Below are 22,795 nucleotides of genomic sequence, written 5' to 3'. Positions count from 1 at the left end.
CGAGAAGCTGCAGCCATGGTGGGGGGATTTAGTGTGGCGGCACATCACGGCAAAATGAATATAGCGGAAACCCTGATCACTCTTGTCATTTCAAATCTGTATGATATTCTTTCTTCTGCAGAACACAAAAGAAGATTTTTTTTAAATGTTGGTAATCGAATGTTGGTATTCATTCATTTGTATTGTATGGACACGAAACCAATGCAAGTCAATGGGTACTGGTTACCAACATTTTTCAAATACCAACAAATAATTTATTTTGTGTTCTGCAGAAGTAAGAAAGTCATACAGATTTAAAATGACAAGAAGGATACTGACAGAATTTTCATTTTTTGGGTGAACTATTCCTTTAAAGTGCTTTGTATTTGACCACAACATTAAAGGGATACTTCACCCAAAATGAAAATTCTGTCATCATTTACTCACCTTCGAGTTGTTCCAAATGTGTATAAATTTCTTTGTTCTGATGAACACAGAGAAAGATATTTGGAATAATGCTTATAACCAAACATATCTCAACACCTGCTGACTACCATAGTGGGTAAAAAAACAATGGTAGTCAAAAGTGCCCGAGAACGGTTTGCTGTCTACATTCCTCAAAATGTCTTCTTTTGTGTTCAACAGAACAAAAAAAATGATAAAGTAATTTTTCCTACTATGGAAGTCAGTGGGTGTTGAGATCTGTTTGGTTGTAAGCATTATTCCAAATATCTTTCTCTGTGTTCATCAGAACAAAGAAATACAGTGTTTCCCCTACTATTACCTTGGGGGGGCCCCGCCCCCCGCCCCTCCAACGGCACCTCCCGCCACCCTTGAAGGTCAAGTTAATTTAATTTTTTATGTAAAGCTGTAAACCTAGGGGAAACACTTAAATTTATACACATTTGAAACAACTCGAAGGTGAGTAAATGATGAGAGAATTTTCATTTTTGGGTGAAGTAATCTGTAGATTTAGCTGTAATTTCTAAGACCCTTTAAACAGACTCAACATCATGTGTGACACTTGTCAATAAGAATAGAAAATGGATGTTCAGGAACCACAAGGCTACATACAAGCAGGTTTAACAAGGTAATACAACAGGTTTTAGAGGGATGCTAGTTTTCAGATGCCTGTCCAGAAATGCATATGTACATAGGCTTATACAGTAAGATCTGTACGAGATTCCACAGTGACAAATCCACAATTTAAAATCTGATTTATAAACAGGCATTGAAAAATGAATAATGAAAAATACAAATTCCACACTTGAATGTCTTGGTCCCTAATCAATCACAAATTTGTGGCATCCAGATGGCACCAAAGGTTTACGTTACACTGAAAAGGGTTAATATCAAAATATTTATGTATGAGATTATTAAATGTATAGCATTTTTGATTAAAAGTTACTGGCAGACCAATTCTCCTAAACTTAGTTAATGCCTAAAATCTCATTCAACACCAGAATAGCACAAGAGTGAAACTTTAAAATACCTGATAGCATTGACCAAGTAATTCATTCGATAAGTTATTTAATTGTGGTTTTGGGAATGCGTGTGGACAAATGCATTTGAACAATCACATTTGACTAAATTCTAGAGAAAACGTTTATTGACAAAAGTCACGTATATGAAAGTGTAGCATCTACTTTATCCAACTCTAATACATACTATACATGAATGGATTAACTCGAATGATCCACTCTTGAAAATAACATTTCCAGCTGGGAATTTCAAACATTAAGACCAATCCAAAGTTTCCTTTGAACATTGCTTGGCTAGATGAAGGTGTAATATGAATGAGTTGAAGAGATCTCCGTACCTTTTCCATTTTGCCAAGCCGTGTACCAAGATAAACTGAGAAACGAGGTAAAGAAAATGATCGCAGTGGCAACAGTTCCATGTCTGAGCCTCATCTCATTTCAGCGCCTCCCCGTGCAGCTGTCCTCCTGATCCAGCCGTACATAGGCGCTTCAGAGGAGCGGAGGGGGAGGTGACAGGGGTCCGAATCATCCGCTGTCTCCTTCGCGCGGTCCTCCTTTCAGTCACGAGGCAACCCAGCGGAACTGATGCATTTCAAGAGCAAAACGTGCAATGCTCATGCCTGCCTTTGCTTGATTTCCCGCACCTAGAGAAATATAAATAGACATGATAACGGTATTATGTGGGCTTCGGTTTTGTTAAGGGGGACTGCACTGTATAGTTAAACGGACAGCTTTGACAAATAGCCTATACATGCAATATGATTTTCCTGCTCTATGGAGCTAGCTGACTGTAGGAAAATCACCAACCCCTATAAGGATCACCAAAAAAATATTAACAAATATTGCAGAGGACAATTCATATTGTGGATAGGGAGATACAGAAATCGGGGCAATACAACATTCAATGTTCTATAAAACAGATATTCCGACCGTTGCTGTAAAACAAACAGAGTTGACTACCTGTCGGAGGAACCAAAATATATCAGGCATATATAACAGGCATTTTCAAATAGCTCAAGTTTAACAGTTCTTACCTTTTCACACTTGTTTTTAAGCTGCGATCCAAACACAAATTTGATAAATGTATAAATCGGACGCACCGTACTGCCTGAACCTTCAGTGGTGATTTGAGCTCTCAATCAAGCTTTGTTCAACACCACACCCACCGAAGGTTGCAACCCCACACCATAAACGATGATTGGGTAAAATCGACGGACCTCGCCCACAAAGAGTAGCCATCGCAAATCGTGGAAGATGATTGGCTAGAGTCACAGTGCAGCTCCTGCCTGCCGCCACACGGTAGACTGAACACATTGCACCGATTCAATTTTTTACAAAGCACTCTCAAGTTTATAGCGGCTCACTATCCTATGAACCATTCTGTTAATTATACATTTTGTCACCACATATTAATATCTTGGTAATTTTTTATTTCAGAAAATGTTAAACCTACCCACACATATTTTAAGCCATAAAATGAAGTTTCTTGAATTGTACATCAGATTGGCGCTTGGTCTGATTTGCCTAGTGTATATGTACATTATATTTAGATGTGTGTGTGTGTGTGCGTGTGTGTGTGCGTGCGTGCGTGCGTGCGTGCGTGTGCGTAATGCCTGCCGTCTGAATGTAGGCGCCAGAGGGCATGCACATTTAATGAATAATTGATTTGCTTATCTGACCTTCACTGTCACTGATAGCTTAAGGGCTTGAACCCTTGCAGTATACGAATATAATCGTACAGTGTTTCCTATCTTTTCTCCACAGACACTTTAGCAAACAACTTTTTGATTTACCCCATATCATATCTAATCTCCATTTGACATGGTCATGTGAAAGTCATGTTTGAACTTTTGTCGTTCTTATATACAGTATGGCCGGTAATTGAGTCAATCCAGTCCACTCATTTCACACTATTACCAATCTCAAAAAGGATGTGTTATGTGATTTATATGTGTTATGCTAGTCATTTTGTTGATTATGTGTTAAATAAATAAAAGAGACAACAAAGTTGAATTAAAAGTTAACACAAAATGTGTTGTCCCAGAAATAATACAGATTGTACCTTTATATGTTCCTCATGTACATCTAGAAAGTGTTACATTTTATTTTGCTAACATCTATTTTAAGCTCCTCTATTATAGCATATTACTGCTGTCAAACATTTTTTTTCTTCATTCAAATTAAAAACAAAAATGTCAGCCACAAAATACTGAACCAAAAAAAAAGGACAGTAAACTTTCACTTTTGCACATAATATGTACACGTAATACTTTATTTCAGTTGTGCAGCATATGCATCATTGTGAAAATTCAAGGCACAAACTATTATTTAAGTTTTCATTAGGATGATTTTTGTTCTTGTTAACAACTGTCCTCCAGACAAAGTTATGGACCTAAAACTTAACTGAAATGTAAGTATGTATTCCATAACTGAAATGTCAGACTTTAAATGTAAACTGAGTTTCAGAGGAGATATCCTAATTTAATCTCTATTTAATATAAACACTTTTATATACTTTTATTGTGTATAAAAATATACAGCCCTTTAGACCACTTTGCAAGGTCCAACAGCACTTCAGTTTCATGTTTTCATTTATTTTTTAAAAATCGTACATATATAATTAATTACATCTTAAAAGACATTCATTTAACATTTTAATTGGGTTACAAATGTTCTGTTGTATTCCATTCAAATGTTTGTGCAGTTTTAAAAAACAAAACAGGAAGTTCATCTGAGCCAGCGTTGTTTAAATTTTCTGAAGTGGTTATAGTAGAATGATTTAATATGAGTTATTTGAATGTTTATGTACAAATATGTAAACACAAAACTACATGAACTAAAATTCCAACCTTTATACATATAACAACTCCTTAAGAATATGTAAGCAGCAAAATTCAGGGGCATGGAACATCTTGGCCAAGGCAAAACATTTAGTCAAAAGCACTTTCTTATTTCCATAGTCGTATCAGTTTAAATATTTTTATACTGTTTTCATTCTATAATCTGGTTATTGTTTTTCCTTCTCAGAAAGGTGTTGCTTTGAAATACTCTTCAAGTGAAATGAGTGAGACTCCTCCAACCCAGTCCTGCAACCAAACTTGCTCCAGAACCAGCTTCATGAAAAACCACTTATGTTCTGGGGGCCACTTCTTCATAACAGGATGCCTAAAGAAAATGAAACAAAAGTAATGCAAATGTATTTTTCCAAATACTAAGAGCTGCATGGTTCCGCGATTAAAATCGATTGCTTCTGCCACCAGTTATCTCTTGACAGTGTTGATAGCATTAACTATGTATCACATGACTTCAGTTGTGCTTGCTAAAATGGGGAAGATTTCTCTGTCCTCCCCATTTTTGTATCCCTGTGTATGTGCAGGCAAATATATGTTAATAAATTCTGCATTCACAAAGCAAATCATGTATAAGTACACCATGCTGACAACGTGGACATCTGAGATGGTCCGAGTTCATTTGGAGTGGGACATATAGAAGGCAAAATTTATGCAAACTGCCCTGAAACTACTCAAGTGTCACCCAAAACTGCTTTCACTGTTTCTATGGGTCAATGACATGTACGGATTTTCCACTTGCCAATTTTAAAATACAAATAAATAATAACTATTGCAGTTATTCAAACATTGAGAATGTGGTGTACACATAAATGCAGATAAAAAAATTAAATTAAGTGATTTTAGTGTTTTTCATCTATGAATTGGCCATAACCTTAAAAAATGTAATGTGGTGCGACTGTGAATTATCTTGAAATTAATTCATTTCCTTGACATGCTTAAAATCTTTACGTTTTTAACAAATTAACAAATGTATTTTTCCTAAAAATCGCATTCAACTGATATAAAAAATACCATTCACTAATACTGTATCAAGCATACTGTATCAGAAATTAATATTTTAGCCACTAAAATTAAATATCTTATTTTTTATTTTAATACAATTATTGATATTATTGGACGCACGCACCACATGATAAGTGGTCCTTATAAGTCATTGACCCATACATAAATATAAGTATCAGAATAAAGAATATACTGGTTTATGTTCTTCTCTATTAAATGGTGGCATGTGTCCCCAAGTCTAACCCTCTAACCTAGAAAATAAACAACTGAATGAGTTTCTATATTTTTTAAAACACCTCATCCAAATGTGCCTTGTCAAGTTCTTATGACATTTAACTGGCTTGAAAGTGTATATAGCTGAACATTCATTCAAAACAACTATGTGCACAATACATTAATTTGTATATTTTGCATAATTACCTGGAAAACATAGCTTCTCTGGCAAAGTCAAGCTCCTCTGGCTCCACCTCCACCATTTTACCAGTCAAAGTAAGTCTAGCACACCTTGGATCCTCAGGGTCATAAACTTGCTTCCTGTCTCAGAAAAATACATATAGCGTGATAACAGAATAGAGAGCATCAATTAAAATATTAATTGTATAAATACATACAGTATGTCTATGACCACTTAAAAAAATTCAAGTAAATAGGCAGAATTTGAGATATTTGACACACCTGCAAAAATCTCCTTCTGCTTGAGAAAAGGTTAAGGAGGCAAATGGGAAGCTCTGAAGATCCGTTACCGTGTTGTCCATAGGTGTGACGTAAAAATAAGGCACTCCAGTGCTATTGTCCAGTGGACCGTCACTGACCGAGAAGATGTTTCCAAATGGAAATCCTTTGATCTAACATTTAGAGAAGAGATTGTTCTTGTTTTCAAAGAAAGTTTCCAAGAGGAATACACATGTAAAATAATTTAGTCACATGCAGCAGTGTTACAATGTATTTGTATTAGAATGTGCATGAATAACTAAACTTTCAGACATAATGGAATTATGTTCAATAATGACTAATTAATTAAAATGATTATTAAGTGCATTCATTTATTATATACACAGTTTATCAGTCCAAGGTGTGGACTTTAAGGAACAACATTACGTTTCAATAGTTTTATTAAAGCACAAGTTTAAAAATGCGTCACAACCGACTCCTGCCACACTGCTTCAGATCAAAGCACCCAAATAAATAAAGCATCACCTTATCCTGCGTGGAGATGGTTGCTAGGTAACCCCAGTCGCTGTAGTGTGCCATATATCGGGCCATCCTCGCCGTCTCCTCATGAGGCGGAGGGGTAGGGATACTGGACGGCACTTTCAACTCCGCTATTCGATATGAAAACACACGAGATGCAGATGACAAGTCCTCGCTTTTTGACCTCTGTTCAGTTTTTTTGTCTGGACCGTCCCGGTACACAGAGGACGGGTAGGCTTGTTTCCAGATCCCGATATTATCGACGAGCACAGCGGGCGTTTCGTCTGAGTGCGGGTCCAGCTCTTCATCCACCACATCATTCGTGACAGCCCACGAGACCGAGCTTCTGATGGTGTAACCTTGACTAAAACACACTGTCATTAATGCAACGAGCGAATAAAGCAACATTATAGCGTTTAGATTATTTCAAGGTGGGCCCTTGTGTTTTCAGATTGCATGGGAAACATGTTGATTTCACAACCAAAGATTAATGGCGTTACGTAATAGCAAAGTCGCCTTAAGGAAAGTCACCGCACTCGGCAGCCATATTTGCAAAATCATTTCAGTCATACAATACCAAGTCCTGTCTAATTTACAGTACTTGAAAGGCGAAAATAGATATCTGTAAATCGCTCACAAAAGTCATAATAAAAGAATACATTTATGGCAAATAATTAAATCCGACAGGAACTATACCATATTTAGTTTCGCAACCTCAGATTGCGCTAAAATATTCATTTTAGGTTCTCCAGCTACTGCGCATGCGCATAGATTGTCACGTAGTGCAAGCTGCGCCCTCAAAAAACCGTCTTTGACGATTGGCTCTTTTTGCTGGAAGGCGGGGCTTTATTCGCTAGAGCGATGTATCGTGGGGTCGCTCTTCTCCCCTTCCATAGCAATGGAACTGCAGCGTCTTGTTAATATGTATAGTCTTTGGTAATAGTAGGGAAAAGCCAAGTATAACAGTGACACCACGTGAACCGCCTGAGAAATGCAACAAGGTGAGCTTGATTACTGTATATTCTGATAGTGGTTTTTTTGCATTTTAAATTGTTATTGTTTATTTATTGGTATTGTTAACCAATTACTAAACAATACCAATTTAAGGGTTTTGGTAATACAACTTATTGGTCACAGATGTTGAAAGATGGAGATTCTATTTCCAAAAGCAAGCTCAAAGTCATTGAATGCATCTTTATTGTGAAATACAATAACATTCCAATAATAGAATAAATAAAATGTGTAATTGGAAAGGGAAATAAATCGTAGTTGAATAATTACTTCATATTTTAACATAGTAAAAGCAATGATACAAAGTGGTGAACATCAGAAATGATGAAAATGCACTAATGTAAGTGGATAAGAATCTTATTGTATTCCTGAGATCTCACTCAGGTGCTTTTATTTGAGTCACAACCTCAATTTGGTTCTTCCCCTTCCTTTTCTCCTCTGGTTTACTTTCACACAACTGTGTTCTGTTGTGCCACTCTGTGGTGTGTTTGTGAGATACGTTCATGCAAGCACTACCAGCTACTCTTTATTTCACCAGCAAAACAAAATTCCCCATGTGTTACTCACCCTCAAGGCATCCTGACTGAATATGACTTTCCTCTTGAAGATGGATGGATCAATGGATGCACTTTTTGGAGATTCAAAAAATTGCCCCCATTCACTCCCATTCTACCGCTTGGAAGAAAAATGATACGTGGTATTATAACACTGCATTATTCTTCAAGAATAAAGTCACATTCAGTCAGGATGCCTTGAGGGTGAGTAAAACATGGAAATTTTGTTTTGCCTTTGAAATATCCCTTTAACCATAAAACTTTATTTATGTTTCAGTGCCATAATGTTGGTACCTACACTGTTTTACAGAGACTGTCTGATGAATATGCGGTCGTTAACAACATTTACAATAGTGCTTCATTTCCAAATCACACTGGATCACTCTCTACCGCAGTTCAGTTTGACTTACAAATAGATGACAGTTTTGACATGGGTCTTCATTAGATGCTTTAACATGAAAATGCTTTCCAATCTTATAAACAGTCTCAGCATCCTTTCAATATTTCTACTGTTGAGCTCTCCCTGTCTACTGTTGAGCACTGTTTTATTTTAGTCCATAGTCTTATCACTCCATGCCAGTGACTTCCGTTTGGCCAGTTCCATCCATGATGGCTGGCCACTGTTACGAACGAACTGCAGAGGAGATGATGGTGATGATGAAGGTAGCACTGGTTTCTTCTGGCATTTATCCTCTCTGTCTCCTGTCTTCATAGTGACAGACGAAACTGAAGCATCTATAGAATTATCAACAGCGAATGTCAGTTGCAATCTCATACACATTGACATGTATGCAAACCCACTCAGGCATCGATATACTCACTAAGGTCTATGCCTTTGTCTGTTCCTGAGACCTTTGAGATAGGTCTGAGAGGAGCTGTTGACTGAGCTGTGGCTTGGGACTCTGGTGTGTCTTTCTGCTCACCTGCCTACAGAAATGAATAATCACAAAACCGCCATAATTATCATCAATTTAATCACAAGAATCAATACAATTATAGATATTGTAACATGACCCTGTAACTTTGTTACTTTTTAAAAATAGTTGTGAGAGGATTGGTGGTGACGTGGATGTCAGGCGACCGTGATGTAGTCCAGGGGTTCCCAAAGTGGGGGTCGCAAGGCCGCGAGGGCAGGGTCGCAAGATGATTTCCAGAAATATATATTTATATTATTAGAAATAGAGTATGTAATCAATAAGTATAATAAAATATAAAAATATCAGTTAAGTTAAAAAGATGCCATCAGCCTTAGGAATTTCCTCCCCCTCCATCATGACCCCTGAGGTGATTACGTCACATTTTCAACATTAGCAACCGCATTAGGTTAGGCGCAGCAAGTCCATTTATAGCACAGCGGTAAACAGTCCCATGTGCACGCAGATTATTTTTCAGGCTTTAAGTTTAGGATATTCTTATTTGTCGAAATGAAACATTGATTAATATCGACCAAAGACAACGCAGGGAGGCCAGCGGAGGAGGGCGGAGAAGCGCCGCAGTCAGAGGGGCCATAGTCCTCAGTACGAAAAGAAGCACATCCATGAGCACTCGAATCAGTTTGATGAAATTCAACCATCTGTAGTAATAGTTCATATTTTATGTATACCAACAAGTAAAGTAATGGGTAAATAACTATAAAATAATATTATGTTAGACTGTGCTCTTTTGTGTTGTCATTATGCGCGTTTGGGTTGAATAGGTGCATGTGCGCTTTTGTGCGCAACATTTGTATACTTAAACCACCTCCGAGGATAGTGGGGGTCTCGATTCACTGGCACTGTTATTTTGGGGGTCGCGGGCTGAAAAGTTTGGGAACCCCTGATGTAGTCTATGGCCTCATGTTAGCTTTTGACTTCTGGCGTGTAGCTGCAATGCTTATTTCTTGTTGTTAAAAACATGTATTATTTGAACTGTATTTTGGTAATCTGCATCTACCCTGCACTTCACTGGGTAAAGATTAAATTACTGTATATAATACCTTGGTTGCCGAAGTAGATTGGTTTTCCCATCGTTGCATCAGTGGGGGCTTGTTTCCCAATCCTGCTGACCACATTGATTTACCATCCTCAATTCCAGCGCCCTTCCCCTGAGCCACTATTCTATCAGCTTTCCCTGCAGCTGTGGAGGACTCACCGCCCTCATTTTGGAGTTGATGCATTGAGACAGTATTGGCAGATTGTTGGGGCATCAGGTTGGATGTTATTTTGGGGCTTGATGATAGGCAAGGGTAAGCTGGAAAAGTTGTGGGACACTGTATAGATTGTGTGAAGGTATGTGATGCTTGGAAGGGTCCTACACGCAGTGGTGATGTCTGTTGGATGGGTGGAGTCTGTGGTTGTAATGGTTTTGCTGTATGTATAGTGTGAGTGGTGGGTTGTGTGTTTGATGTGCTTGTAACTGAAGACTGAGTTGGTTTTGGTGTTGAATGACTGTTTTGTGGTTTGGATTGAAACAGGACTTCTCTGGTACTGTCAACTTGTGATTGACTGGTGGTTGTACAGGTTTGTATGGCTGAAGGTTGGCTCATTGTTCTATTGGTTTGCATATGTTGTGTGGATCTTTCTGAAGACTGCGCAGATGGCATATTTCTTGCAGTCGTGTCTGTAGGCCACAATTGAAGCTGCGTCTGCTGGCTTGTAATGTTTTGGGTGGTTCTTGCATTAACTTGGGAGGTGGATGTTTGGGCTTGTGGTTGTGTTGTGTTCAAGGTTGTTGGTCGTGTGGTTGTTTGCAAGCCAGGGAACTCGGGCAGTCTACTAGTAAAAAGCTGTTGTAGACTTCTAGTCTTCTCTCTTGCCATCTCCATCCAGGATAACTCAGAGGTTGTAGATGTTGCATTCTCCTGAGAGGAGACTGCAATTGGCTCTTTTAGGGGCAAGTCTGCAGTTTCTTTAGGAAGTAAAGGTACTTTCTTAGTGGCTTTGCTGGGTACTGATGAGGACGGAGGAGGTTCTGGAAATACATAATGTTTCATATTAACAAATCAGTTTCACATAGATGGGCTTCTGACTACTGGAATAAAGTGCTGGAAAGTACTGGAAACTAAACGTTCTCAGACACTTTGTAAAACCACAAAAGGAAACTCACCGGCCTGTGTAAGTAGGGCAGGTCTTTCCTTGTCTTTACAGACACCCTTGAGTGAGCAACTGGATGTGAAAGACTCATTGGTTTGGAGTGGAGGGTCTTTGGGTTTCAAGCCAATGCTAGTGTGATGGTCCTCACGTTCCACGAAACTGGTTAAATTAGACCACAAGGCTAGGGGCGGAGACAGCGTGGAGACCTCAGAACTATGTTGATTTATTTTGATATCTGACTGTGCCTTGTCCAGGCGGAACTTTAGTGAAAGAGAGGTGGAACGCAGCTTTACTCCAAATGCATTTGAAGAGTCTTTCTCTTTACCTTCCTCAGTATTGTCGGTCACATTCTCTCCTGCCTCCTCTGCTTCCTCCACTCCCTCCTGTACCTCTTCCTCTGTAGCCTCTACCCCAAGCTCGTGCATCCCGTTGTCCTGATTGCCCTCAATATCCTGGGATCGAGAGTGATTCGTTGCTGGATCGGTAAACTTTGTTGGTATCACTGGATGGCTGGGTGCTCTGCCTACGTTTTGCGACTCCGGTAATATGTTACAGCTTGAGTCTGTTTTTGATTTCTCAGCTTGTTGGCCCTTTATGTTGAAAGTTAAAGGTGGTTTGGAAGGAGACAGAGGTTCTTTTCTCAGTCTGGCCTGTCCAATTACTCCAGTAAAGCTTGCAGTCCTTGGACGCTCTTGAATCTTGTCTGAAGAGACAGTAAAGTGGAATGATCCAGATAGTGGTCTCTGCCACTTTGTGGACTCTGTCTTGTGTTCTTCCTGACTGACAGTAGACACTGTCATGACTGGCAGAAGGATCTTTGACTCACAATTTTTATCTGTAGAAGGTGCATTTCTTCTCAGAGATGATGGTCTCAAATTCACTTCACTATTCACATTAGCTGGAGCTTGAGTAGAGAAATGGCGATTTTCTACATTCCCTGCATTCTGAACACTACATTTGCCTGATGTGTCCATTTTGTTTTGTACTACCACATCATTATACTTCCTCTCATCTTGGGTAATACTTGTTTTTTGTGTGGCCTCAACACGTGTCCCTAAAGTTGACACAAGGCTGCTTTGGCTGTTCCTAGGCAGTCTGAAACTATACACATCTCCTTTCCCTTTTCTGTCAATTGACAGCACTGTGCTTGGAGGTTTGGCAGCTTGGGCTTCATCTGATCTTGGAAGGCATTTGCTTTCTTTTGTAACCTCTTGTCTTGTGGTGGAGATTGGTGTCTCAGCTGGAATCGGCTCCGTTAGGCCAGGGCTCTGAGGAGATGTGGACATGAGGTTTCTCTCATTCTCAGATTCAGCTGAAACTTGTCTACTTTCTTCATGACACTGTAGAGACATTAAAGGTGAAACTGGAGGGGTGCTCTTCCTTTGTGTAGCAGTTTGCTTGTCCCCTGGGCGTAAGACCTTAGAGGAATATGAGCGAATATGGGTAGACTCTTTAGCTAGCAATCCTTCCTCTCTGTCAGTCAATGAATGTTCCAAGTTGTTCATACTCTCAGATTGTGCTCTGTTTTCAGCCTGTCCAGGAAGCACATTTGAAAAAATGTAATAATAAAATTATTATTTATGGAGGGGGATTGGACAAACATGGTCACTATGAACTGTACTGTAAGGAAAAGAACATCGTAAAGATGCTTCAAAATATCCATAATAGATTTTTTTTACTAATGAAGTAATTGACATACTGACATTCAGTTAAAATACGTGCCATAATCAATACTACATAAACAGATTTATAAGAGGACTCACCGTGGTGACTGTTCTCTTGTTCTTGGCACTTGCTCGTTGGTTCTTAGGTTTAATAGACATACGGTGACGGGCAGCAGAGTTGTCGAGGAGGGAAGAGAGCTGGGGAGGAATGCTTAAGTCCACTCCTGAGCTTGGGGCAAATGGGGAGATGGGTGAAGATACTGGGCTAATGGGTCGTGGGGAGAGTGGCCGGGACGACACCTGGGGGTGGAACAGTAGGACATCTATTAAAGGGACATTACAAACTATTTTACATAGAAGAAACCATGGACATTTAGTCCATATATTTCCAGTTTTATTTGTCCTGTATGAATGGCATATTATCAACACATGTTGTGAGAAATCACACATGGAATATTGTTTGGCTATTGCCAAATGTGATGTGGGTTTATGTTCGAATTAAAAGCTGTATCAGTCGAATGTGGACTATAATACTTATTGATATAACGCTTATATATTAAAAGTCTGGGCAAGCTGGCTAAATAAATGCTTTACATCCCGGAGACAAGTGCACCTTTACAGTTTACATTATAGTTATCGTCATATTATAACGGCCCCTTATGCACTAATAGTTTTAGTTTCCCTATTTAGTGTAAGGGGCGGGGCTTTAAACTTGGCAAGCAACTAGGAAATGGCAAGAATAATAATATGGATGTTTATATTAGGGAAAATGTTGAATAGATTAATGACAAAATGAACCACAAACTCATGCACATAATTTAGTGAGAAAGACAGAAGGCCTACTCATGAGGAAAACAAGCTTTTAGCACCAATACACAACATGCATTACAATAAAGATGGTTCAGATAAACTATATGCATCTATACAGAACACTGTTCTGTTATATAGTACAAGCACCTTGTTCGGTATGCTCATGGACAGTCGATGAAGCCCGTCCTCCTCTGAACCTGCACCTATGTGTTCATGACGTTTAATGGGCAACAGCAGGGGCTGCGGACCTAAATGCATCTTCTGCTTCTGGAGTTTCATCTAAACAACCAAAATAAAATGTTTAACTGCAAGTTCATAATAATTCCATATATAACAATAATCTAAAAGATTACAAAATGACTTCCGCTTATGTTTGAACATGAAACTTAATAAAGTAAGTTAGAATAAAGAAAATTAACTTTATTAAGTTTTACTTAATAAATAGGACCATGTCTTGTGTGTGTTTGACAGCGCATACCTGTAGTGCTTGAATTTTCCCATGAATGTTCTCATGAGACAGACCTCTTGGTGGCTCAGGGTCTAAATGACAGTCTTCTGCCAGGAAAATGCTATCATGTGACAATGCACGGGATCCCAGCATGCCTTGGGAGCTAAGAAGAAAAGACCAGTCAGAGATTTATGAGCTTCAGTTTTGGGGAACTTTTAATTTGTTACACATTTTCCGGATCACACCTTTGTGACAAAATATGTGAAAATACAATTTGTGTAAAATTCTGCAACATTGAGGACAACAGGAAAGATAACCAGAGGACACCAACAGTTTACTGACTGATACTTACTGCTCATGCTGTGAGTTTTTAGCACCCAATGTGATGTCACTTTCAGACTGAGTCTGCTTCATGCTGCCATCATCATCTTTTCTCTTTATCTTCCCGAACAGCCGTGACTTTAAGGACTTTAACCCAGGCTTCTTTCGCCCTAAACACAAACACACATTGCTCGTGACGTATGTACTTCCAACATATTTACATATCATTCGAAAGTGGGTTTGAAGAGCCAAATTTGGGACTTACTAAATTTTATTTTATGGAAAGAATTCTGACCTGTTAAGTCATCACTACCTCCCCCTTCTGGGTCTCCCGAAGGTTCCAAGACATCCATCTTCACCAGCACAGCTGTTAATAAGGACAGTTACGCAGAAATCACAAAAACTGAATTAGTACAAAGAAAGGTTTGGAAAACAGTTCAGCCATAAATGGAGTAATCTGATTTATAGAAAAGCTATATAGTCTCAGACAAATGGTTAAAAATGATTGTTTGTAATTCTTAAATTTACAGTTGAGAAAAGTTAAGAAAAGTGATCTTTGCTTCAAGGAACAGAAGAGAAATGTATTGACATATGAAATGAGGAATCGTATATCAGCAATTTCTCAGGGTTAATAAATTAATTTCGCATGTTATAGTCCTGATAACAGAGAGCTTTTCTCAAGCTGACGGAGACCAAAGGTTTCATCTGTAGTCGTTACATTTTACATGTGATTCACTCTTGTTATTTTATAGCTTTGTATAAGGAAATGGATTTAGTCAAAAATCTTTTCTGTATGTTTTAGAAATATTATTCTAACATTAACCAGTTATACGTTGTGTGATGCATAAACGGCATATTAAAAGCAGCTAGCTTTCCATTCTTTCAGCCTTTTACTATTAAACCATAAGGATGCAAAACCTTGTTTATATACTGACTCACTCTAGCAGAGGCATTGTCCTGTATTGGACGTCCACGTTGAACGTCCACGTTCTTTATTATGACAGCAAACTTTTCTTATCACTGAGCATGATAACAGAGACATGAATAAATGAAAAAATGCAAAGTCCATCCCTGTGTTAAGACCTCTGCTGAATAGTTTTTATGTAAAAGAAAATTGTCCTTACAATGTCCAATGCTACCTGTAGCCTATATCACTTGTTGACTGAAGCATATTCTTGACTTACTTTGAGAAAACAGATGCTGTAAGAAATGAATGAATAATCAGTATGTAACATATTATTAACTGTAACATGGACTTTTTTTAGCTTTGACATCGCATACAATATTTTACTAAGGATTAATCCCCAAACTACAGATGAAATACAGTTACAGTAGTACAGTCCGACAAATAACGGGCCGAAATGCAGATATTACACAAAAATTCACTTATGAACTGATATATTTACAACAAAGGGCTAACAAGAAGTTACAAACCGATTTAAAGGTAGTTCACCCAAAAATAAAAATTCTGTCATCATTTATTCACCCTCAAGAAGGTGAAAAACACCACACTGATGGGATTGATGTTTGGCAGAAAGGAGTTGGACATACACATTCACAAACCCTGTTACATTCCCAACACGTTTTCCAGCACGCTTAAGCTTCTTACAAAACACTAAACAGCTTTTGGAGTGTGCTGCTATTGGAATGTAGAACTGATGAAGGCATCCATCCGTCAATACAATGCATCACCCAATACTTTATATGTCGATAGACAGACTGATATCATGAAGAAACTATGCTTAGTCATAATGAACATTTACAGACTCATTTTTATGAGCCATTCATAAACCATATAAGCATACGCACATACAATTCAGATTTCTCTTTGTTGGATTTGTATTTAGATATATTGTTTAAGATATCACTATAACAACTATGACCTGCAAATTTGCATTAAAGCACTCCAATGAAATTCAGTTTTTGTATGCAAATCATTGTAACAACATCAAACCCCGCTCAAAGTTCGGTTAGCCTGAATTTACAGCACATACAGTAGCGTACAGTAAACTGCTCTGTAGTTCAGTGTTGATATTTGGTTGCTAGGTTTAGAACATGATGGAAAAGACGCTATGCTTTCCTTCTTTCCGTGCAGACACTGACAGGAGCTTTCAACTCCCTCTTGTATGTTACTATAAGTAACCGTGAAAGTAGGCTACAACCTATTTGAAAGGTGTTTGTACAAAGCCAGTTTAAAAAGTAAAATAAACCACTGACAGACAACTGGATTTCAAAAGTTCTCCTTTATTCTCTAACAACAGTAAACATTCCAACACCATTTAATCTCTCCTATATTGACCCTTTAAAATTACATATGCTAGTCAATCATTCATTTAAGTACCCATTATATCTGAGGATAGAACGTTTTGTATCCGGCACTCGGCAAAGCACAGAGCAGCTATGCCCCAGATACAGAGCATAAATCTGTGTCAGGATCCAGAGGTGCATGCCACAAATCCCTCTCCGTATACTGGACAAGAGTCATCTCCACATCTGGGTGACTTTCAGATTATGTGTCTGGCCTTTCAATCTAATCCAATGAATAATTTACACATGTATATTGAAATGAGTATTTAAACAGTCAATATTTAAACAAAAGTCAATGGACATTTGTTTCGTTGAATTTATGTAATAAAAACAGGTGTGATGTGATGATTTTGATGAGCATTTCCTACCAAATTCTAGTAAATTCTACTAAAATTGACTGGTAACACTTTACAGTAGAAAATGACAGTAGAAAATGCATTAACTAACATGAACTAACAATGAACAATATACATTTTCATCATGTATTAATCCTTGTTAATGTCAATAAAATTATTTATGTTAGTTCATGGTGCATTAACTATTAACAGTTACAACATTTTATTTTAAACATAGCCTATATTTAAACGTTGAAATTCACATGAACTAACTGTAGTAAAGTTTGTGTTAGCTGCATTATAGTTAACAAATACAACCTCGCTGTGAAGTGCTATCAATTTACTACAATGCATTTTAGAGTTTTCATAGTTTTTCATTGTAGATTTTTTGGGGAAATGCACTTAATCATCATCAAATGTTTTTACAAATAAATAAATGAAAATAAACCATTGAACAAAACATCGTGGCGTTAAAATAAATAAACAAACATCACCACAGCTACTCTTCTGTCTTCTGAAGAGACTAATAATGTGTAATTCCGAGCCACGTATCTTTCATGAAGCGAGATGAAGAGCGCATATCGAGATTAAGGGTGATTATAGACAGATTTAATCCTCTCTTCCTGCTGGGAAATACAAATAGCCTATTGTATGTTAACGCAAAAGTACAAAATACAGTAAAATAAACAATGTCGGGTATTTCGGGTTATAAAATAGTTTTAAAAAATCGACGTTTCACTTTACTACACTCTTTATCCCTTCCTAAACAGCCAGCTGTTTCATAGTCCAAATGCCCCACATTCAGTTGCCCGTTAAATACATAACGTCACACAAATAAATACTCCAAAAGACATTCAAATGTGTCAGTCATTGCGTACAAAGTATATAAGAACATTTTTAATTTTCCCCATTAAAAACCTTCACAATTATTTCTAAAAATGAAAGACAATTAACATTCATATGGCTTGTTTTATGAATTGTATTAGGCTTCTAAATTTACAGAAATATGTCATATACTCACATGTTGAAAGTGAAGTTATTCTCTGTCTGTCATACACTTGCACTTTAAACGAGCCAGTGGAGCAAAACACCATGACCGTCGTATCAAGAGAAATCGTGACGTAGAACACAAGGTGTGCGCAGTTCATTTCTGTTAGATAGTAGAGCCATTCACAAAATGTCCACAAGATGACGCTGATGCTATATATAATTTATATTTTACTGAATTCAGCGGAGTATAAACCAGAAAGCATATTGCTAAATTGCTTGCAAATGCAGGTTGTTTGATAACTTTAGCACAACAAAAAGGCCAGACAAGATAATAAATATAAACATTAAAACAAAAGAATGTCCCTTAAAGGTATGGTTCACCCAAAAAAGAAAATTCTGTCATAATTTACTCACCTTCGAGTTGTTCCAAATCTGTATAAAAATGTGATATTTGGAAGAATGCTTATAACCACACAGATCTCGTCCCCTTTGACTCCCATTGTAGGAAAAAATACTTTATCATTTTTTTTGTTCTGGGGAACACAAAAGAAGACATTTTGAATAATGCAGGACAACAAACAGTTTTGGGGCACTTTTGACTACCATTGTATTTTTTCCTACTATGGTCAATTGTGGGCGAGATCTGTTTGGTTATAAGCATTCTTCCAAATATCTATCTCTGTGTTCATCAGAACAAAGAAATGTATACAGATTTGGAACAACTCGAAGGTGAGTAAATGATGACAGAATTTTCATTTTTGGATGAAATATCCCTTCAAACTTACAAACCACTTGCAGAATCTAAATGTTTTGCTTTTTTGCCCGAAATAAGTTCTCCTGAATAGAAAAGAAAAGTCTTTACATAATTCCAACCGGTTGAACAGTACCAAAAATAAAACAATCTTTAAAACAATCACCACCTAGCTATAAAAAAATCTTGCAAATGTTGGGTGTGTAAACCCATAAGTTGTACAGATGGTCAAGGGCATCATAAAATATCACAGAATAGGTTAAAAAAGACCATAAAATCAGTTTCCACTGTTTTTAACATCAATAAAATGGAAATAGGAGACAAAGGCACATTTCCAGTTGTCCAGGTACGTGCAGTATGTAAGAGCTGAATGTGATGATTCATCCATAAAGATAAGAAAGTGCAGAAGCTTTTCAAGCCAGCCTTATGTCGTTTTTGTGTGTTTTGTGTGAAAAATGTCCACGGTAGTCTCATGACACTCTCTCAAATCATAATCACAGTATCCTATGGAGAATCGACCCTTAAAAAAAGAGAAACATTATGTTTTATATGTTTGTACTGCAGCCTAACATCAGATCTCAGGTTCTCTGGCTCTGTTCTATTTCACAGATAGAAATGATTAATGAATAGGGCTGTGTAAAAATGTTGTGTATAGTGGTACCTTTGGTTTCTTGAAATAATCAAGACCTCTGCCGATCTTAATTATCCAACCATTATTAAACCTGAGGAAACCAAGTCAATATGTCATAACTCACACCTGCAAAAACAACAACAGCTGATGCTGGTTATTTAGTTAACTGGTCTATCTATAGCTGGTGTCACTGTTCAACCCTCTAAGTTAGTGGCAAATATAGATAGTCCATTCTCACAGTCTTAAACAAGTAAATTCCTAAATTGAAAATGGCGAAATTAAGCAAAAGTCCTGTTGTAGTAAGATCAGTCTGTGGCTGAATAAGAGCTGTTAGCTGGTATTAAGCACAACAGCATGACTGCAAGAGTGACACTGCGTTCATGCAGCAAAGTATTTTTTAGTTAATATTTTGAATCACTTTCAAACAAAATATGGCCAGTTATTTTTTTTCTGCCAATCAAGCAATCAATCAAGCAATCAATCGATCATTAAAATGTACCTTGAACAGATATTGGCACAGGAAATCTTTTAATATTATCTCCCACAATGCTAAAAGACTAGTATACAGTAAATAATATAGAAGATGTACCTGATCTCTCTATCATGAATAGTAGATGAGAACTGAATATCCAAACAAACATTTTCACTCTGTAGTGACTGCCTTATTTCAGCCAGGGCACTGACTTGCTGAGAGGATCTTTCCTGGAAAACCACAGATTTAAATGAATGATTGTTAGAAAGACAAACACTCTTCTATTATTTGATGCAAGCAAATATGTAAAATTTTGTAGTAGCAAATAAAAGGTTGCAAAGCACTAAATCTTACCTCATCCTTAGAGGTAAGGAGGTGGATAGTCTTTACTTTACAAGGACCTTTCAACACCATTTCACAGAAGCGAAGAAAATTATACAACTGCAAAACAAAACTTTAATGCACATTACCCGTTTTTTTTCAAATGGTAAAATAATTATTTAAGAATGCAGGAGCGCTGTAGTCTCTACCTGATGGACATGCCGCACATAGGGGTCTTCCACCCAGACTTCAGTCAGCCCATCTCTGATGTATGGTTTGAAGAGGGATTCATAACTGAAACCAGTGGAATTGTCAGCGATCTTAACCTGCTCATGGTATTTACCCTCTGACAGACGAGAAGAAAATTAGAAACAGAGAAAACTGATGTGACTTGACAGTCAGTGTGACTCAAGAGATTGAGAGCATTGACTAAAGTTTGTTAAAACCTAACCTAACAAATACCTTCCTTCAGCTTGTTCATATGGTCTTTAATCTGTTCTGCACGGTCCATATAGCCCTTGATCTTCTCTCTGTAGTGGACCTTCTTAGATTCATCTTTTACAGCTAGAAAAGAGTGGTCATATTCAGAGTACCATTGAAAACTATAAGGACTACATTAACCAGTTTTTGGGCATACCTTTCAGTACATCTAGGAGGAGCTGGATCCCCTCCTGGTAGCACACCAGAGACTCTTGTAAGCGGGAGCTCTGATCCAACTCCACAGCTCTCTTTAGGACAGAGATAGCAGAGCTCTCCATGCCTGGGAGAAAATCCTGAGCCATATTCCACCTTCTTTGATGGCTAAGGCAACAAAATCAGTGCAAAAGATCCTTCTGCCAATGACTCTTACATGTACAACTCCAATCGAGGATAGTGTGTAGAAATAGGAAGTATTTCTGCATTTGTTAAAGCTCTTTTAAACACGGGGAAAATGCCATTAAGAGAAGCACACCATTGTCTCTAACTCTCTTAAACAAAAATAAACCTACTTTTGGGATGCTTTCGTAATCATTAAAGTAATGGAACCACATTTATTCATTTAAAATGATTTTAAAAACGATACTGAAATTAAATGCCAGCACGAATACAACTTTCGGAAATAAATAAGTTAGCTTTAAACCAGACGTTACTTTTATACATTTCCGGTAGGAACTTTAAATACAGCTGAATACAGCCGTTCCCATTATATTGAAGGACCATTTCCGTTTCCGTCAAGCGAACAAAATAAAACATACAGAATCCATGATATTCATAAACGTCACATTGAGCGATTTGACATGTTGTTGTGATATGTCAGCGTTGATGTTTCTAAAAGAAATGTATATGTTTTTGTGATTTTTATACAGAAAAGCAGCATTGCTCACGTTTCCTTGTATGTGTTTTGCCTGGCAATGTGGCGGTTACGTTGGCGAACAATCTAGTGGTCAATGCGGTGTCTGCCGAAGCAAAAAATGAAAACAATTGTTTTCATTCTAATATATTTATATTTTATATTATATTTAATTAAAGCGATCTCATGCCATTTTTAACAGAAAACACTCATGTTATTTATTTATTCTTTATTTGTTTAGCTCAACTGAAAAATCTGAAAAAAGTGAAAGGTATATCTAATAATAAATAAAAATTTTAAGAAACATGAAATACTTGTTTAATAAATATTACACGTTTTGAAGAGATGTTAGGAGCCTACATAAATAGTTCAGCTTCAAACAACTGGTCTCTGCATTTCCACCTATTCTTCTTTGCCATACTGATCAAGATTAATAGTATGAAGATTGTGAGTGTACAGCCTTTTTGAACTTATATAAAGTAGTAACTGGACTGAGGTTGACTAGGATATTTTATGCGTTTAGCATGCTCCATCATGTTTTCCTCTATGATTTGATATAGTGTAGAGCCCAGTTTTCCCAGCTGATTTCCCATGATGTTAGAAATACCAAAGTCATTTGTTCAAATGCACTGTCACTTAAAATATAAAAAAGCTTCTGCCAGATGCGTAAATGTAGCGCATTCTTTCCCCCCCTTTCCTTCCAAAACGAATGGCAGAGGAGCTTATCCAGGGCATGATGCTGCCACCACAATGCTTCAGTGGGGATTGTGTGCTTTTGATGATGCACTTTGCTTGGCTTACACCAAACATGGCATTTAGTGTGATGGCCCAAGAGCTCAATTTTGGTCTCATCAGACCATAGAAATTCTTCCAGCTGGCTTTAAAGTGTCCTACATGTTTTCAGGCAACCGTTGCCAGGATGTCATAATGCATATTTCTTAACATTTGCTTCTCTTTGCCACTTTTTCCATAAAGCTGTGACAACCCAGTCAACAGTATGCACAGCCTCTCAAATCTGAGCCACTGAGGCTTTAACTTTTTTAAAGTTGTGATTGGGCTTGCGTGACCTTCCTGACCAGTTTACTTTTTTCATATTTTGAGAATGGTCTGCTTTAAGAAGATATGCCATACTCTTTCTTAGCTCTATTTCACAATTGAACACTGTGACTTGGACATCCTCCAGCCTCTGCCTTGGTCTTTTCAATTACTTTTTTACAGAGTTTAGGAGAGTATTCTTCCCCAATAGTGTAAGTTTCGCCACTGACTCAGAAGAC

At 37.6% G+C, this 22,795-nt stretch overlaps 4 protein-coding genes across 4 annotated transcripts in view; all 4 read right to left on the bottom strand.

Annotated features, from left to right (window-relative positions):
• The window catches only part of mgat4a (alpha-1,3-mannosyl-glycoprotein 4-beta-N-acetylglucosaminyltransferase A), a 61,978-nt gene extending 59,369 nt beyond the window's left edge, over window positions 1-2,609 (bottom strand). The window contains exons 1-2 of the mRNA XM_057335364.1: window positions 2,495-2,609; window positions 1,799-2,104 (exon numbers count right to left, since the gene is read on the bottom strand). Coding sequence (XP_057191347.1) covers window positions 1,799-1,892 — 94 coding nt within the window. The 5' untranslated portion in view covers window positions 1,893-2,104; window positions 2,495-2,609. The remainder of the gene's footprint in view (window positions 1-1,798; window positions 2,105-2,494) is intronic.
• A 1,100-nt stretch (window positions 2,610-3,709) lies between these two features.
• Window positions 3,710-7,238, bottom strand: creg2 (cellular repressor of E1A-stimulated genes 2). The gene is made up of 4 exons (XM_057336088.1): window positions 6,512-7,238; window positions 5,990-6,159; window positions 5,735-5,848; window positions 3,710-4,625 (listed from the first exon to the last, which is right to left on the bottom strand). Exons 1-4 carry the CDS (start codon window positions 6,911-6,913, stop codon window positions 4,484-4,486), a joined length of 828 nt encoding a protein of 275 aa, XP_057192071.1. The 5' UTR covers window positions 6,914-7,238; the 3' UTR covers window positions 3,710-4,483.
• A 253-nt stretch (window positions 7,239-7,491) lies between these two features.
• On the bottom strand, window positions 7,492-18,528 carry cracdla (cracd like a). The gene is made up of 11 exons (XM_057336610.1): window positions 18,431-18,528; window positions 18,048-18,176; window positions 14,680-14,751; window positions 14,416-14,554; window positions 14,094-14,226; window positions 13,763-13,894; window positions 12,905-13,105; window positions 11,155-12,673; window positions 10,046-11,019; window positions 8,892-8,997; window positions 7,492-8,805 (listed from the first exon to the last, which is right to left on the bottom strand). Exons 2-11 carry the CDS (start codon window positions 18,172-18,174, stop codon window positions 8,621-8,623), a joined length of 3,588 nt encoding a protein of 1,195 aa, XP_057192593.1. The 5' UTR covers window positions 18,175-18,176; window positions 18,431-18,528; the 3' UTR covers window positions 7,492-8,620.
• Window positions 18,529-19,175: 647 nt separating this feature from the next.
• Window positions 19,176-21,336, bottom strand: mitd1 (MIT, microtubule interacting and transport, domain containing 1). Its single transcript, XM_057336612.1, has 7 exons — window positions 20,829-21,336; window positions 20,654-20,755; window positions 20,401-20,537; window positions 20,225-20,311; window positions 19,988-20,100; window positions 19,429-19,489; window positions 19,176-19,287 (listed from the first exon to the last, which is right to left on the bottom strand). The coding sequence occupies exons 1-7, from the start codon at window positions 20,971-20,973 to the stop codon at window positions 19,192-19,194; spliced, it is 741 nt and encodes a 246-aa protein (XP_057192595.1). The 5' UTR covers window positions 20,974-21,336; the 3' UTR covers window positions 19,176-19,191.
• Window positions 21,337-22,795: the final 1,459 nt, after the last annotated feature.

The sequence above is a fragment of the Triplophysa rosa genome, linkage group LG6, assembly GCF_024868665.1.
Source record: "Triplophysa rosa linkage group LG6, Trosa_1v2, whole genome shotgun sequence".
NCBI classification, from domain to species: domain Eukaryota; kingdom Metazoa; phylum Chordata; class Actinopteri; order Cypriniformes; family Nemacheilidae; genus Triplophysa; species Triplophysa rosa.
Note: the sequence above shows the minus strand (reverse complement) of the source record. Positions and strands in the feature narration are given on the sequence as shown.